This window comes from Stegodyphus dumicola, chromosome 4 (assembly GCF_044657685.1).
Source record: "Stegodyphus dumicola isolate Sdum_Otavi_A_Nest chromosome 4, ASM4465768v1".
Classification (NCBI taxonomy): Eukaryota; Metazoa; Arthropoda; class Arachnida; order Araneae; family Eresidae; genus Stegodyphus; species Stegodyphus dumicola.
This window is the reverse complement of record NC_140771.1, coordinates 75,222,672-75,240,538: the sequence shown is the minus strand read 5'-3', so window position 1 is coordinate 75,240,538 and position 17,867 is coordinate 75,222,672. Positions and strand designations below refer to the sequence as shown.

The 17,867-nt window shown below is 30.6% G+C and overlaps 1 protein-coding gene across 1 annotated transcript in view; it reads right to left on the bottom strand.

Moving 5' to 3' along the window:
• Nucleotides 1-17,867, bottom strand: part of LOC118204866 (uncharacterized) — a 149,173-nt gene that overhangs the window by 71,903 nt on the left and 59,403 nt on the right. Inside the window, exon 4 of the mRNA XM_085815097.1 lies at nucleotides 10,719-10,819. Coding sequence (XP_085671223.1) covers nucleotides 10,719-10,819 — 101 coding nt within the window. The remainder of the gene's footprint in view (nucleotides 1-10,718; nucleotides 10,820-17,867) is intronic.

The following is a 17,867-nucleotide window of genomic DNA, read 5'->3' as shown; positions in this document are numbered from 1 at the left end:
TAGTGGCAGGAGCTAATATCAACTGAGTTTTGCAAACCAAAGTCTGCTTCAAAAGAATCACAACACAATGATTGATTAGAATAGCTACAATACAGGTATTTGCCAATTCCTGGTTAATCTTGTTCAAATGTTAAAATTGATGAATGTAACAAAATTGTGGAAATTAATGAAAGCTTATTCACGAAATAGAAAATAATAATGCTACATTCTTCTTCCATAATAGGTCTCTCAATGGTTTTACAGTGAAATTAGAGAATATTGCTGTGCTGATCATTTCGTTTCATCTAGTATCCAGCCAAAGATGCAGAGAAAAAATTAAGCCAAAGATGCAGAGAATTAATTAATAATTTTAAAATTAGCCAATACTAGGCTAAAAATTCATGGCATGTCTTTAAAGGAAAAGTACTGATTATTTTTTATTATGAAACTATTTCCATACCTTAAAGGCCTTTTTAAAAGCATAAAACTTTATTGGTGCATACTGATGATATCTTAAAAATTGAACAGCTTTTACTTGAACTCAAAAACTTACTTGTGTTTTTGTGTCTCAACTTATAAAATAAAAAATATCCTACGCTTTAATTAAGAGTTTTCATTACAAAATACTGCTCTGCTAAAAAGCATATGCAGATCAGAAATCAATAGTAAAGTTTTTTGTATTGTTATCCAATGATACATATATAAGCCAAACCCCTATGTCAGTGGACCTCAAGGAAATAAGATTTTTGTCCCTTAACAAAAAGAATCTAATAAATAAAAAAATAAAGTTTAAAAAGGAATTTTTTATATGTAGAGCTCTTAAAACTACTCTTATAAAATTTGTTATGGCATTCTAATAAGGATATCAAGCTTTAATGAAAGTTTTCCGCCACTGCAAATATTATCTGTGCAAATGCTTTGCATTGGCGTGGTAGGAGTCTGAAATGGAACTATTATGTTACCAGAGCAGAAGCATCATTTACTTCCAGTTTTGCTGCAAAAAGTCAGTTGCAGAATGTCACCAAATCATGTGTACAGCTTCAAGTACTAATTGTATTAAATGACACTGTGAAGGTTTGGTACCGAATGATCAAAAACAAAGACTATGACATTCAAGAAGCAGAATGCTCTGGCCAGCTTATTGATGTTGATAAGGCCCACCTGCGAGAACTTGTGGAAAAAGATCAGTATGCAACCACTCGAGAGCTAAGGAATTAGACGCTAGTGTTGTGTACATTAGTTGCACTATGCATTGCATAAACTTGACGTACAAGTTCAATTGCTGGGTGCTGCATAAGCTGACACAAGATAAGGGCAGACGTGTTTGGGCCTGCATTAATCTGCTCGCATATCAACACAAGGACAAAATTCTGGAAACGATCGTCACTCGTGATGAAAAGTGGATTTACATCCACAACATAAGAAAAGAAGATAGGTTTACATCCGGTGAGTCAATCTGCAACGTCACAAAGTGCAGTTTGACTAACAAAAAGATCATGCTTTGTATCTGGTGGGATTACCATGGTACTATCCACAAAGGGTATCTGGGAAAAGGTAAAAACCTCGAGAGTAAGGTGTACGCCGAGATGCTAGTCTGTATTGATGCTGCTATCAGGATAAAAATGAGGTTGATCTGCTTTTGGACTTGCCGCCACCAAGTTTCTCCACTGAAGGCTTTGAAAGACTACCAAAACGTTGGCCGAAAATCATAGATTTGCGTGGTGATTAGTATCCGCACTAAAGGTACTCCTTCCATGTTTTTTTTTTTTCCCTTAACTTTATTGAAAACATTTTCTGGCAGAAAACTTTCACTGCAACCAGATATCACATACGCAATGTTAAAAAAAATAATTATGCATAATTAACAAAATATGAGCAAATAAACTTCAAAATAAATATATATGAAATACACATAAAAAACAAAAAAAAATTTGAATGAAAAAATTATTTTAATAAAAGAAATGTAGCAAGACAATGGTACACATAGTATTTCAGTTTTCTTCACTTTTTGTAATCAAATCTAAAATTTTTGCTGTCAGCCATGTATTCTTCAGTACTGATTCCATTATTAAAAGGATAAATTAAAAAAAAAAACTAACCCTTAACTAATCTTACTCTCTTTATCAGCACCATCACAATCATCACTGATCTTAACTAATTTTGATAAATATCACTTCTCAGAAACATTTATGCATAACGCTTGAACTGATGCTTTTAATAACTTCTAATATCCAGCAAACTGAAAATGATGAATTTTGCCAATTCCCAGTTATTCACATATGTCAACATTTTTTTTTTTGGGAAAAATATGGTACAATAGTGGCCTTTTGTATCCTTATTATTACATTATTGATCCCTTTAGGGATCAATAATGTAATAATAAGGATAATTAATAGGTATCTTGGATACCCAAATTATTTTTTAATCCAAGAGGCATTCTAATGTACTATTCAGAAAAAAAAAAAAAAAGTCATATTGTTTTTGCTTCAATTTTATCTGCATGGAATGCAACAATTTTTTTAGAAAGGGCTTTGATTTCTTTTTTGACCGATACTTAGTCAGCCATAATTCTAAATGTCATATAAGTTGACCTGTCTGCTTCCCACTTTACACTGCACAAAAAAAAGGGGGGTAAGGGCACCTCGTTCCTACCTTTTTACATTATTGCATGAGCGGAAAAAAGTCACATCTTTCAAATAATTTTAGCAAAGTGTCTAAACCACATTTGATGTTTTATCGCTTTCAACAAATATGCCAAATTTCAAAACGTGCCAATAAATAAATTCACATATATCTTCAGAAATTTTGAATAAAAAACTAAAATTTTTTGCAGGTATACTTAGAAATACGTCTTTAAGATGATGGTAAACATTTTATAGATTATAATTAAATTTTTTTTGAAAAATTTATAAAAATTATTTAAAAATGCAAATTTTAAAAATAAATCATAAAAAGTGGGTGAATTTTATTTAGAATGAACCTGAATTTTGAAGAAAAAATAAGTTTAATAAAAAAAAAGAGATTAATAAATACAGTCAAAAGTCGTTAATTCGGACACCCATAATCCGGACCTCAAAGCTACAAACTTTCTGCGCATGCGTCGGTCGACGCATGCACAGAAAGTTTGTAGCTTTGAGGTCCTTTACGGCTGCGCAGAAAGTTTCTAGCTTTGGGGTACTTTACGGCTGCGAATATGCTTGTGTGCATGCGCAAAATACGTTTACGAGTGCGCGTTTAATGTATAATGGATGGCATAAGCTAAGCTAAAATTATCTATTTCAATTAATGTTGCAGATTGCATTGTTCCTTAATCTTCGAATTGGATCCGGCTTATTATTTTTTGCAGACTGTTAGAGCAATTTTATAAAAGTAAGCTTGAACTTTCGATTATGTCAAATAGAATTTCTGATATATATTTATTAATATGTAAAGGATCTACAAAGCGAAAGTATGTTTCAAAGTTCATTAAACAAAAAGTGGAATTGCTGCAAAAAATGGATAAAGGCATATCCTTTGTTTATCTAAACTTTAACGTTTTTTTATCTAAACTTTGTTTATCTTTAATGCCGCAGCGGCGCGCAATGAATTGCAAGTTGATCTGTCAGCACTATCCTTATCTTCAGGGCAGATGTTTTTATTTTATTTGGCTTATAATTCCTTATTAAATGTAGTATTTCATCTTGATGTACTCCGTCTTTGATATGATTTAAATCAAATCCCTCGTCATTATAATTTGCTTCCGATAGCAAAGAAAGTGACAGAGGTTATTGAAAATGAAAAAATTTCGATTGACAAATTAGTCGCTAAACACAGCAATTATAGGACTTGAACAGCGGAACTTTGTAACTGAACAAGAAATTATGTCTGTTTATAGAATTAAAGAGAATGTATTATCACATGAAAAACAAAGCAACTTAAACAACTTACACTGAAAGAAATGTTTAATAAAGTAAACAAATAAATATTAAGCTTTTTTTTTTTGTAAATTTTGATACCCTTTAGATCATAATTGTTCTTTATTTCATAAATTACGGTTTCATATTTTTAATTTTATAATTTCTGCATGCCATCTTAACAGATTTAAACTGATGATCTATAATCCGGAATCGCTGAAGTCCCGACGAGTTCGGATTAACAACTTTTGACTGTATATACCACACTCAATTAACATTGAGAAGCTAAAATTTTAAGAGATTTTTTTAAAAACTACTCGTGCGATTTTAACCAAACTTGGTAGTTTGGCTTAATTTGAGTCGTAGAATGGAAATAAATAAAAAAAAAATTGGTATGTTATTTCAGAAAAAGTCCGATCTTCCTGTCAAAATACCTATATATAATACTAATATAGTCACGCTCATCTATCAGCCCAGAAGAACGGGAGGTATAGAACTGTCTTTTTTTTTTCTTCCCCCCCGAGCAGTGTACATCAAGTTTGTTACGATTTAAGATTTACATTCTTAAAACATTTTAGCATGTCTTCATTATAACAAGCAGTTTTTAAAAATTTGCATCAGACTGCAGCCCAGTATTATTATTACATATTCTTCCTTACAATGTGCTTAGCTTTTTAAAAATAATTTTTTTTTAACAGTAATATTCTGAAGAAGAGGCCAGTTTTAAAATGCAACAAGGCTACTGATTTAGCTTTGTCATAAAGCATACACATAACCTTCAACTAGAAATTTTATAATCCAGCCATCTGAAATTTGTCTTAATGATAACAAGCTTTTTTGTTGCAATAAACAATCAAAGGCAAATGAAACAATATTATTTACCTTCATCAGTTCCATGATTTTTAACTTTTTACTGCCATTACAATGTTTCACTCAGATTTTTTTTTTTTTTTTTTTTCAAATTTTCAAGCTATGTCCTCTCCATTACAAAGCATTCTGAAATATTTAATACCTTGCCTTTGTCTTTTCTTAAGCATGTATTATATTACTTTTTTAACATTCATCTTTGGGTGGCATGGGGAATAATTAATCAAATTAGATACATACACAATTATACACATCAGTGTTAAAAAATTCAACAAAAGCAAAGCAGCATATATTTTATATGACTTATTCTGAAACAGACAGTTATATCACAATCAGAGGAATAAAAATTATTCAGAATCAGTGACTGGCAGAGCTTTTTTCACATCATGCCTCACTTTTTTCAAAATCCTATAAAATACTTATAGAAATTCATCCTTGCATACCACTCTCATTTTGCAACCCTTCAAGTACTCTTCCTAAAATTCCTACTTTTATATTTTTTTAGTTCATACTTTCTTTTCAGAATGAAAGTATGTTAAAGGAAATGCTTCTTTTATTCAATCATTCGTTCTTTACTTATTTATTTATTTTGGTATCAAAACGGCAAATCTCTAAAATTTCTTGGTCATTTTCCTTTGTTTACTTTTGAAAGATTCCATTCTTGGGAGTTAAAATAGATTGACTTCTACTTCAAGAATCCAGGAACTCAGGGAATGACCATTAATGAATTGTCCCAATAAGAGGGTATGCATGCTAAGTTACAGTGTGTACTAATGTAGGTTGGACTGTATAGTACTGTGTAAGGATTTTCAATTTAATGCTTTTACTTCAATTCTATTTTCCATTAATGAAAATTTATGTAATCAACTACCCAAAATAATATTTAACTGAAGCATTAAAAGATGTAAAAAAGCACCAGGGAAAGGAAAAATTCAGTGACTATTAAATACGCGAATAATGAACACTGACACATATTTTAAATATATATTTTCTTAAGTATAGATTCACTTTCATAAAACTTTAGGTCATCAAAATCTGGGCCATCAGAAAAATCAGTTCTATGTTAAAATTTACAATGTAATAAAAGAATTTAACAGAACATTTTCACATGATCTAAATTCACAGAAATGGTTAACAACTTAAGTCTTAGAACTACTTATTAGACCAGAAAACACTAAATTATCAGAAAATATAATAGCAGTTTAAGAAACTATTTCTCAGTCGTAATGGGTATTTACATAAAATTGAAAAGATCAATTTTATACAAATGCACATCATGCAACTGCAATTTGGGGTTAGAGTTGACCTTGGAGTACCCCTTGTATTATCACGAAATTGTTGTTTCCTTTATTGTCAAGTTGTTGTCTCATTTATGACAACCTGAGTAGTTGAATGCTATGGAAACCCTATTATGACGTAATTGGTTGTGGTGAATTTGAATCATGGGAAAAAATTTTGAAAGTGTGTGTCGGATTTTGGGTAAGGTATTGTGATGGATTAGTCTGTTATGTCTGTGATGGATTAGTACGCTGTTATTTTGTGGTTTACACTGTAAATTGGCTGAATCTGGCAAGATTAATTTGAAGTTTCTGTAGGATTTGCAACAAAAGGGAAAAAAGCATTAATTCACTGGTGTGCAATTGAAGGTTTACTTAGTAGCCATTATTAAGTGTCCTGTTTGGAGGAAGGAAATGCGTACAGTCGTATGGTCGAACATTGGATATTTTCGAACGGAGGACATTTTTTACTCTTTGTGAATTTATGTTGGCTACACCAATATACAGATTCTAGTTCAGATAACTTTAGGAAGTGTTTGGATGCTGTTAAGGAATTGTGTTCGACTGAAGACACATAAATTCGTAAATAAGGTAAGTGGATATTTCCTTCGTGTAATGCTAAGATGAATTTCCTTTTTTATGTTACTTCATTGTTTGATTTAAAATGTAGTTTATTCAGATTTTATATTTTTTTGTTGGCTGCTCCTTTGATTTTTTAAGTGAATATAGTTTGATGTGTACATGGACAAAGGGAGTGTGCAAAGCTTAGTTTGTGAAATTCTTTGATTTTTTTTCAAGTGAAAATAGGTCGATGTGTACATGGATAAAGTCAAGAGAATGCGCAATGGCATTTTTGTGTAATTCTGGGATGTTTTTTTAAGTGAAAATAGGTCGATGTGTACATGGATACCGAGTTTGTGCAATTCTTTCTCTTGTTATTTTGGCTTTGTGTAGCAGCGATTTTTACAAAAATCACCGCTAAGCAAGCCAAAATAACAAGTCAAAGAATTGCACAAACTCGGTACCCATGTACCGCCAAAAATCGCCAAGGGGTACTCTAAAATATACTTTTATCCAATTTGGTTGATAGTACTGCATAACAATCAACATATATTTCATATTAATACAATTTTATACTTTCATCAAGATGATGCATTAGTTTCCAACTATGAATTAATATTCTGATAAATTACAACAAATTGCACATATTTTAATATAAAAATATTTATAGAAAATTCACATAAATTCATATTTAAAAATACTGCATATTCAAACAATAAAGAAATTTATTATTTTTATGAATATTTTTCTTGTACACAAATATGCATAAAATCTATTAAATAATTAATTTTTATTACTATTTAATTAAAGAGAAAAAATTTGATACTGCCTACTTTCAAATATTACTCAAATCAATCTAAATGCTGAATTTTTTAAAATATGGTAATTATTAAATTAAGAGTAACTTACTTTTATTAAACAGGAAAACAATATGCTTCTTTCCCTCCCCAAAGACAAATATGATAACAAAAATTGTCATTATTCAAATTAAAAATAGAGGTAAAATTTCAAATAATATGAGATAAAATATGTGTCCAAAAAGGCAGAAGTTCATCAATTTTTAATTGTTAATTATTAAGTCTTTTCATCATATACATCTCTTTGGCCAAAACTATCTGAAAAATTTTAACCACTGATTAAGATTTCTTCTAAACTTCTACTCAAATTTAATACCTATTCATATTAAATAATATTTGTTTATCTGCTTTTAACAGTTATAATTCTTTTCCCACTGTTTTCTCAAAAGCTTGTGTTACATATTTAATGAGATCAGCCCCCCGCCCAATACTTAAATTTTATAATAGGAGGATATTTGTTTTATAACTGATAAGAGGGAAAAAGATTTAAGAATATAATTTTAAAATATGGCCTTCTTTTACATTAGGAATTCACATGAATTAAAGCACTTCTTAATTAATAGCTATAAAAATTTCAATTGGCATGCATTACTTGCATACAAACAATAGAATCTGTTTTGAAATGTATTATTTTCTCCTCTTTTATCTCATCATTATGACTTCAATATTAAATTCTGTTTCATTTCAAAACTACAACTGAAGAGTTAACTATGTAATTGTAAAACTATTTTAAACGAAGCTCCTAATACATAAAATATTTTTTGCACATATATATAATATGTAAGAAAGGCATACTAATTAAACTAAAATGGACCTATGAAGTCAAGAATTTTGCGCATTGAGCTGCAAAATTTGAAATAAAATTAAAAAGTAAATTCTTTCAGCTATAACCTACAAGCTAAAGTGATACTTCGTTCCTTTGCAAAAAGGTATAAATACAATATGTATGAAATACTTGTATTTATTAAGAAAAATAGCAAAAGATGAATGCTTAACTTGATTCAAATTTAAAAGTTAATATGTAAGTAGAATAAAGTGTAAGCTATCTCAAAACATATTATGAGGGGGGGGGGAGAGAAATCATATTAAAAAAACAAAAAGTACTACAAGCAGCGGTAAATGGAATAATTAGCCTAATTCGAATATCATCATGGACTTTTCAAGGGAAATGCATAGTGACACTCGAACTCTGCTAAGTTCCAAAACACATTTCGTCGAACAGGCTTTGAGCTAAGAAATTTTTTATTAAAAAGTTCCAATATTAATTTTAACCAGGTCTCAATTTCCCTGTTCCATTTCCCCATGCGTCCGCTGTTAACAAGTATAAGTGAAATACTTAATTTGTGTAGTAAAACTATACAAGAAGACTGGTAAGCAAATTTACAGCATTAAAATAAATAGCGAAATTGCTATTAGTCTATATAAGCTCAAACTTTATGGGTGAACCTTCTATCTGAAAAGTTGATTCCCCTCAGTTAGTTACGTTTCATCGGACCTTGCTTCCTGACGTGTGCTTTCCCCCTTGGCGTAGTCTCGCCCAATTGGGGAATTTATTTCTTCTTATCTTTTTCACTCTTGTCTGTCGTTGCTTTCCAAACCCTCTTTCTGCCATTTTTGTAAAACAGCTTCTAGCAGAAAGAAGTCTTGAGTTCAGGTATGTTTTTCATTTCATCTTTTTGTAGTTATAAATTTTGGTCATAACCTGACCCAATATTAATCTTATATTCTCTTTCTAAAACATTATTGCTGTTACATTTTTTTTTTTAAAGTTATAACTTTTCAGACTAGAAGGTTCACCCATAAAGTTCCTCTTATATAGACTAATAGCAATTTTGCTATTTATTTTAATGCTGTAAATTTGCCTTACCAGGCTTCTTGCATATTTTTACTACACAAATTAAGTATTTCACTTATACCTGTTAACAGCGAGCGCATGGGGAAATGGAACAGGGAAATTGAGACTTGGTTAAAATTAATATTGGAACTTTTTAATAAAAAATTTCTTAGCTCAACGCCTGTTCGACGAAATGTGTTTTGGAACTTAGCAGAGTTCGAGCGTCACTATGCATTTTCCTTGAAAAGTCCATGATGATACTCAAATTAGGCTAATTATTCCATTTACTGCTGCTTGTAGTACTTTTTGTTTTTTTAATATGATTTCCCCCCCTCGTAATATGTTTTGAGATAGCTTACACTTTATTCTACTTACATATTAACTTTTAAATTTGAATCAAGTTAAGCATTCATCTTTTGTTATTTTTCTTAATTAATATTTCATGCATATTATGTTTTTACATTTTGCATTACTATTGGATCTTTATTTTGTGTTTATACCTTTTTGCAAAGGAACGAAGTATCACTTTAGCTCGTAGGCTATAGCTGAAAGAATTTACTTTTTAATTATATATATAATATTGCTTCTTTTAAATACTAAAATGTTTTCTTCAAACACTGAAGTTTTACATTAGATACTCATAGTATGTCTGTAAATGTCAAAGACAGATGGGTAATGTTTCATGTAAAGTAACTAGGTAAATTATACAAGCATTATTAAAGTTAATGATTTTAAGTAAAATACACTTTGCACTTCTTGTTCACACTAGATACATGAAAGATGAACAAGTTTATTTTTGTAATGGCTTGAAATATTTCAGAGAATTTACAACTTTTAAATGAGATAACACTTAGGGTTAAACTTCTATTTTATTAAACAAATTGTGCCTATGATGTACTTTTAAAATTTTTAAACATTAGAACAATAACTTAATTTCAGAATTTTGCTTCTTCTATTTATGAAAAGTATATGTGTGCCAACCACTGCATTCCATTTTGTATGCTTACATTTCAGCTTTTAATTAGTATATTAACAATGAAATCTTATTAGCTTTGTTTCAGGGAAGCATAGCATTCCAAACAAGTTCTTTCATATATAGTTCATTCATTAATAATTAAAACTGCAATATAATATGCAGCTTTAATTCTTAAAAAAAAAAAAAAAAAAAAAAAAGCAGTAAAATATATTTGAAGCACAAAAAGCATTACATGCACAACATTCTGTGGCATTTCTCAAGCTGTTTTGAATTTTATCAAACTTAGTATGTACTTCAAATGGACATTTTGGAAGATATACCATGACTTTTAACAATAATATGCAGCTAATGTAATAAAAATAATAATAATAATAATAAAAAAAAAAATAATAATAAAAAAAAAAAAACAGATTCACCAGCAGTATTCTTTGCATTTTGTGCAAATAAATACATAAACTAATATAGCATATTTACCTCATCTTCTAAGTAACAGCCTTCTAAATCTACTAAGTTAAATTGCAGTCTTCTCAAAACTTCTTCCAATGCCTCACAATGTTTCACAGTTAGTTTCTCACCTGAAAAATAGAACAGAATATATACATTTTTAAAGTTAATAATAATACTAATAACTGTGAGCTAGACCCAAAGAGAGTCTTTTGACATATATGAAATTCATTAAAACATGCATCAAATATACATACTTGCATATATATATATATATATACGCACAGCACAACGTTATACAGTTATCCGCATCAAATTCAGAATTATGCAGTTAAAAAGAAAGGAGAAAAAAACTCATAATGGTACACAGGAAAATTTGAAAGACATTTATATTTGCAGCTTAGTTACAACTACTATGGCTTCATCTTCAGTTCAAGGCTATCTTCAAAAGTACAGTTTATTTTCTGTGAAACTATAAGCACACTAATTAAACATAGCTAAAGAATGTAAGATATTTTAAATGATGCCTAGTAGTATCTCATCAAGAGAAAAAAGTAAAATCTCAATTTTCAAGAAACTATGTAATCATTTGAGAAATTTTCAGAATGTACTCAAATATTTTCCCATTATATTACAAAAACATGTAAAATGTGTATGAAAGGAGTTATCAGTGATATTGAACAGTAAAGCAAGGCTAGCATCATAGAGCTAATATACACACTATTTATAGAAATAATAATATCAGTTAAAATCATTAAATGAATTAAATCAGGATAATATACACAAAGTGGATTTCATGAAAATTGCTGAAATATTACTGGTAATATTAAAATTTTATATGTTTATTAAATTTAGGTATTTAAACGCAGAAAATTTAGTATGCTTAACCCTATAATGGCAATAAATTTTATTCCTAAATTTTGAAAAAAAAAAGGGGGAGGGGTACTTTTCTAGTAACTTTAACTGATTTAGTTTCAGTCTGGTATAATCTTGGATTTAGCTTGCTGATAAGTATTTGGGTAGAGCAATTCTTCTAATTTAAGTACGTGACATATTGAAAAACTAAAGAATAACACAGACTTTGATATAAAAAATTTAATTACTTATTTTTGAGATGTATGGATAAATATTTAAATCAAAGACATAATGATTTATTATAAAAGAAAATTTAAAGATGATTTAAAAAAGTAAATATTTAGATTATATTATTAAAAAATGATTTAAAATCTAGGAGGTCAGATATTTTTATAGTAAGCAATATTTTAATAAATGACTTTTTAAACCAGATTTAACTTTTTGTTACCATATGAATTTTGCTATATAGCCATCTAAATATGAGCTTTGAGTTTCAGTCTCTCACTTTGTCAAACTCCAGATTCTATCAATCCTCCCCTAAGAACTGAGTTTTATATCATAATTATTTGCATAAATCATAAAATGTTGTGGTAAAATACTACTTTCTTGTGAAAAGTTACAGCTCATTTTCTTCCTGTACTAAATTACAACGTTTCATAATTATTTTGCTGCAGTATAATAAAATCTCAAAATTTAAATATAAATAAATAAATAATGATACAAATAACTTTTATTTAAAAATATTAAAAAATAAGGATTTCAAAGAGTGATATACAATAGTAATTAATATAGCATAAATTTCTCCCTATCTGTAAAAAAATTTAATTTAATTATACACTGAAGAGCCAAAACATTATGACCACCGACTCAATAACACAATATGCGACCTTTGAGTCAGAAGAGCCACAACTCACTTTGGCATGAATGCCATCTACCGTAACAAGTTCCCGGTAGATGACTGGAGACAGGTTGTACCAAATGTCTGAGCAGCGGTCACACAAAGTCGAGATATTCCAACATGGTGATGTTTAAGCTCTGAGCTGCTGCATGACATCCCAAATATGCTCTAAGGTTATCTGGCAAGTTAGATGACCAGGACATTAATTGGAATTCATTCTTATGCTCCTCGAACAACTCCAACACAATTCGAGCCTTGTGGCATGTAGCATTGTCATGCTGGAAGATTTCATTTCCAGTTTGGAAGACAGACACTATATAAGGGTGCAAATGATTCGCAGTTACGTTCAGATAGTCTGCAGCTTTCGTGGTCTCTTCTACCCCAACTAAAAGTTCAGGCTGATGGTAACGGTAGAGCTTCCCATCTACTGTTACCATCAGCCTGTCTATGACCTGCTGTAAGAAGTGAGCAACTGTTCACCTGGAAGACAGTGTACATTGAAATGACCACTGACGTGATGAATAAGAAATTATGATTCATCCAACCAGGCAACTGTGATATCCTTATCCATGCTTCAGTCTCGATGTTCACAGGCCTACTGTGGGCATAGTTGACAATAAAGCTTTTTCAACATAAGCACACACATGTGGGACATCTGCTGCGCCCCAAGCTTTCTATGCCATTCAAAATGCTTTCGAAAATATTCTCCACCAAGAAACTGCTTTGAACCCCTATATGCAATTGTGCATCTGCTAGAACATTATTTAATAATATTTGGATTACAGGCAAAGCCATTTTTTTTTTAATAACTGCTGCATTTAGCTGAATTCCAGAGGGATTTCTGCCTCTGAAATAACTGCATCAACCTTAATCTAGTGCCTGCTAAACAATTCTGCTTCCTTCAATTTTAATCTGGTAACTGCTAAACAATTCTCCTTCTAATTTTGACCTACCTTTCATCATCGGGAAAGCATTTACCAGGGCAGTTTTACATACTTCGAGTTTATAATTCTCACTGCCTGGTTCTCCTAATAAAAATTTACCACTACATTTGTACCAGCTAAGTGCCCGTCTCAAAATGTGGCAGTTATTATGGTGACTTTTTTTATTTCTCCAACTTGGTAAAGCAAAAAATGGGAGTATAGTTGTTCCAAAAATGTAATTACAGATTTTCTTCCATGAAAAGTCATTGCGGATTTTATCGAAGCTTGTATCGTGCCCATGATGTACCCAAATCCCTCCATGGGACTTAGTGATGTCGGTGAAACCTCTAATGTTGAAGAGGCCACACTATATGGTGAATTCTCTTGAGCCATGTTCCTTATTTTTTTGGGTACCACTATACAGTATGGTACATTTTGCAATTATCCAAATAGTGTCCAAACTCTGGTAGCCATTACGCAAATTATTGCCAAGTATAAAATAACTGAAGTATGAAAAGGGTGAAAAGAAGTTTTTATTTATAACAAAGAAGAATAAATAAAAATAACAAAGACGAAAGATACATCTGGTGCTTAGAAATCAGCCAACCATTTGTGGAAACGTAACTTAGAGTAACAGTCAGTCATGCAATGTTGAGGAGGCCACACTAAATGGTGAATTCTCTTGAGCCATGATCCTTACTTTTGTTGGGCATCACTATAGAGTTTGGTACGTTTTGCAACTAACCAAATAGTGTCCAAACTCTGGTAGACGTTAAGCGAATTATTGCTAAGTCTAAAATAACAACTGAAAATGTGTAAGACATGTAAAAGACATTCTTATTTAAAACAAAGAAGAATGGAAGACAGACCTGATGCTTACAAATCAGCCAACCATTTGTGGCAATGCAACTTAGAGTAACAGTAAGTCATGCAGGGCCATTTCTAGGCCATTGGCTGCCCTCACACTTTCCTAAGATTGCTGTCTCCAAACAAAAAAATAAAAATAAAATAAAAAAATAAAAAACGCTCACTGATTAATAAAATGTTTATTTCATACTCACTAAGTACTTATGTATGACAAATTGTACAAAAAGTACTTACAATGAATTTAATTAATTAAAAATATTTAGGCGTGGTATCATGAGAGTCCAGCCGTCCCTGATTTTGGCCACCCCTGTACTTTTATATGCTGCATCCCTGCTAGGAACAGCCCTGAAGTAATGGGAAGTTGAAAATTACATGAATTTAATGTTAAATTGGCTCACAATCTAACCAGTCTAAAAATTAAATATCAGAGACTATAATGGGAAATCCGAAGATTACAAATCTTATCTGAGTTAGCAACTTTATAACATGGCCTCAAAAGGCAGAAGATACTCTGTCTTCTTATCTAAAATCCTCATCTTAAATCTATGCAAACTAACTTGCATTCTGATGTGAAAACAAAAGAAATAAGTGACAGTAAAGATTTAAATTATAAAATAACTGGTTAACCTAAAGAAACTCTACCACATATTAACAATTAAAGACTTAACAGTAAAAGATACTATAATTAATCGTTTTATTTTACCGAAGAGGCAACTTAAGTAAAATTATGAATTACTAATTGTTAAGTACTTACTACTTAGTAGAGAAAAGGGGGGAAAAATTAAGGGACTGATCTTACAAAAATAACATAGGGAAGAGTAGCCTAATTTGGACCAATTTTGTATTTTTCACTATATAGGACGGAAGAAGTGCCAATAAAAATTGAGTAGTAGAAAATAAACTCACTAAGTGTACCTTCAAAATAGAACCATTTATTAAATTAAAAAAATTATTTATAATGGTGAAAAATGAATTTAAAAAAATCATGTCATCGGTTTCTTTATTTGGACCGCTAGTTTCCTAAATTGGACCATAAGCTTTCTTAACGGCAATTACAACAAAAGAACCTTTTAATTGCAGCACACCAAGCATGTATCCAAGCGTGACATTTCATGCATTGTATCATTTCTTCTTGGTTTTCTCATATAATATATAAAATTACCAGTTTCATTTTTATGTTTTTGCATTTTGTTAAACTTTGGTGGTTTTTTTTTTTTTTTTTTTTTTTTTATTATTATTTTGATTTTTCTTTGCTCACGGTAATATTTTTTTAAGAGTCCTAAATCGTTTATTTTCATTATCATTTCTATCTTCATCATCATCACTATTAGAAAGTGAAACCGGGGTTTTACAATATTTCTGCAATTAGCTTTTAAAATAAGTTTTAAGCATGCTTACGCATACTTCGTCTTAGAGACGAATGGTTGCCATTCCCATAAGTTTTCCGAAGGGTAGTATTCTAAGGTTAATTATAATTTATCCATGAAAAAAATGTTGTTGCCAAAATTGGATCGGTTCAATTTCGGCAATTGTTTTCGGTCCAACTTGGGAAACTTGAATATTTAATGTTTGATATTGTACAGAAACGTCAAAATAACATGACCTTGCAAAATTATAATTGCAAATTGTAGATAAATAAGCAAGTTTTGTAATGGTATAATAAGATATGCAATTACTTACGTTTAGACGAATTAACTGCTTTCACACTTATTTCGAAATAACAGATTTTCTTCTAAGCCAAACGAATAACACTTCTCTCAATGTAACAACGAGGCATTTCTTTACAAACACAATTGCATTAACCTCTTCTACATCTACGTATAACAAAATGCCTATCTCAAATCTCGCAGATATCATCAGTCTTTGTATATCATAGCGGTCCAAATAAGGCTACCTTCCCCTACAACCTAAAAAACTTAAATAAATCCTTTTGATAATCAAAAATTAGATTTGGAAGGGGGGCTATAATATTGTCCTAAAATTTGGTAGGGTCTAATTATTCAACACACTGATAAGTGAAATCGCAGAATAAAAAGATATTTACTTATTCTATACAGAATAATTATACTGTTTAAATATTAAATAAAACCACTCTACATATAAAATGTAATATCAAGTACAATGTCTAAGATCAAGATTCTGGATTTGAGACAGATATTAGATAATTAGTTTAAATCTAGCAAGATGACATGTAAAATTATAAAATGAAAGCTATGAAATAGTGACATAAGAAATAATGAAACATTAATAATGTTAAGAGAAACAAAACTTGCCAAAAACAAAAACGGGTTCAATATTTTACAGTCAAAAGTCTTTAATCCGGATGTCCATAATCCAGAATGATCTATAATCCGGACCTCGAAGCTACAAACATTCTGCGCATGCGCATAATACCTTAATGCATGCACATAATATGTTTACGCATGCGCGATTAATGTATAATGGACGGTATAAGCTAAGCTAAAATTATCTAATTATCTATTTCAATTAATGTTGCAGATTGCACTGTTCCTTAATCTTCAAATTGGATGTGGCTTATTATTTTTTGCAGACTGTTAGAGCAATTTTATAAAAGTAAGCTTGAACTTTCGATTATGTCAAAAAGAGGTTCCAATTCTGGAGCCGTCAAAGGATCTACAAAGCGAAAGCATGTTTCGATGTCCATTAAACAAAAAGTGGAATTGCTCCAAAAAATGGATAAAGGCATGAAGAAAGTGACAGAGAGGTGATTTGTTTCTCTAACCATTCTGAAATCTGTTTATCAATTTCACACTGCTCTGAGGGGGGGGGTGGAACCTCGCGCCGCACAATGAACTGGAAATTGATTTGTCAGCACTATCCTCATCTTCGGGGCAGATGTTTTTATTTTATTCAGCTTATAATTCCTTACTAAATGTAGTGTTTCATCTCAATGTACTCCGATATGATTTAAATCAATTTCCTCGTCATTATAAATATCACGAATACACACCAAATTGTTTTCTGGTTGCAATTTTCTAATTTCAATTATGCGTAATGTATGCTTTATGCATGCGTGCGTTGAAAGAAATGTTTAATAAAGTAAACAAATAAATATTAAGCTTTTTTTTTGGTGAATTTTGATACCCTTTAGATCATAATTGCTCTTTATTTCTTAAATTACGGCTTCATATTTTTAATTTTATAATTTCTGCATGCCATCTTACCAGATTTAAATTCATGATCTATAATCCGGAAAAACCGATAATCCAGAATCGCTGAAGTCCTGATGAGTCCGGATTAAAGACTTTTGACTGTATTAAGAAATACAAAAGTATATAACTGTCACAGATTTTAATTCAGAACATTTTAATTGGGGGCTCCTTTTAATGATAAGCGCAATTACATAACTCTGTTACTGTACATAATAACTTAGTTTTATTTAATAGTTTTAATTCTCCTCTGACTTTTTCCTCATGTGTTAGTGAGGGGTTTATGGATTTGACACTTGCTTCTGGAAAGACTGAAATAAAAGATTATTGATTTAGTGTTTTAGACTGCGAGACTCTTAGTGATCATAAATATGTTTTATTAACAAATGATGATACGGAAGTAGTTGTTCAGAGAGCAGTGTGGTCCAACCCGCGGCCCTCTCATTCATTTTGTTGGCACTTGTCC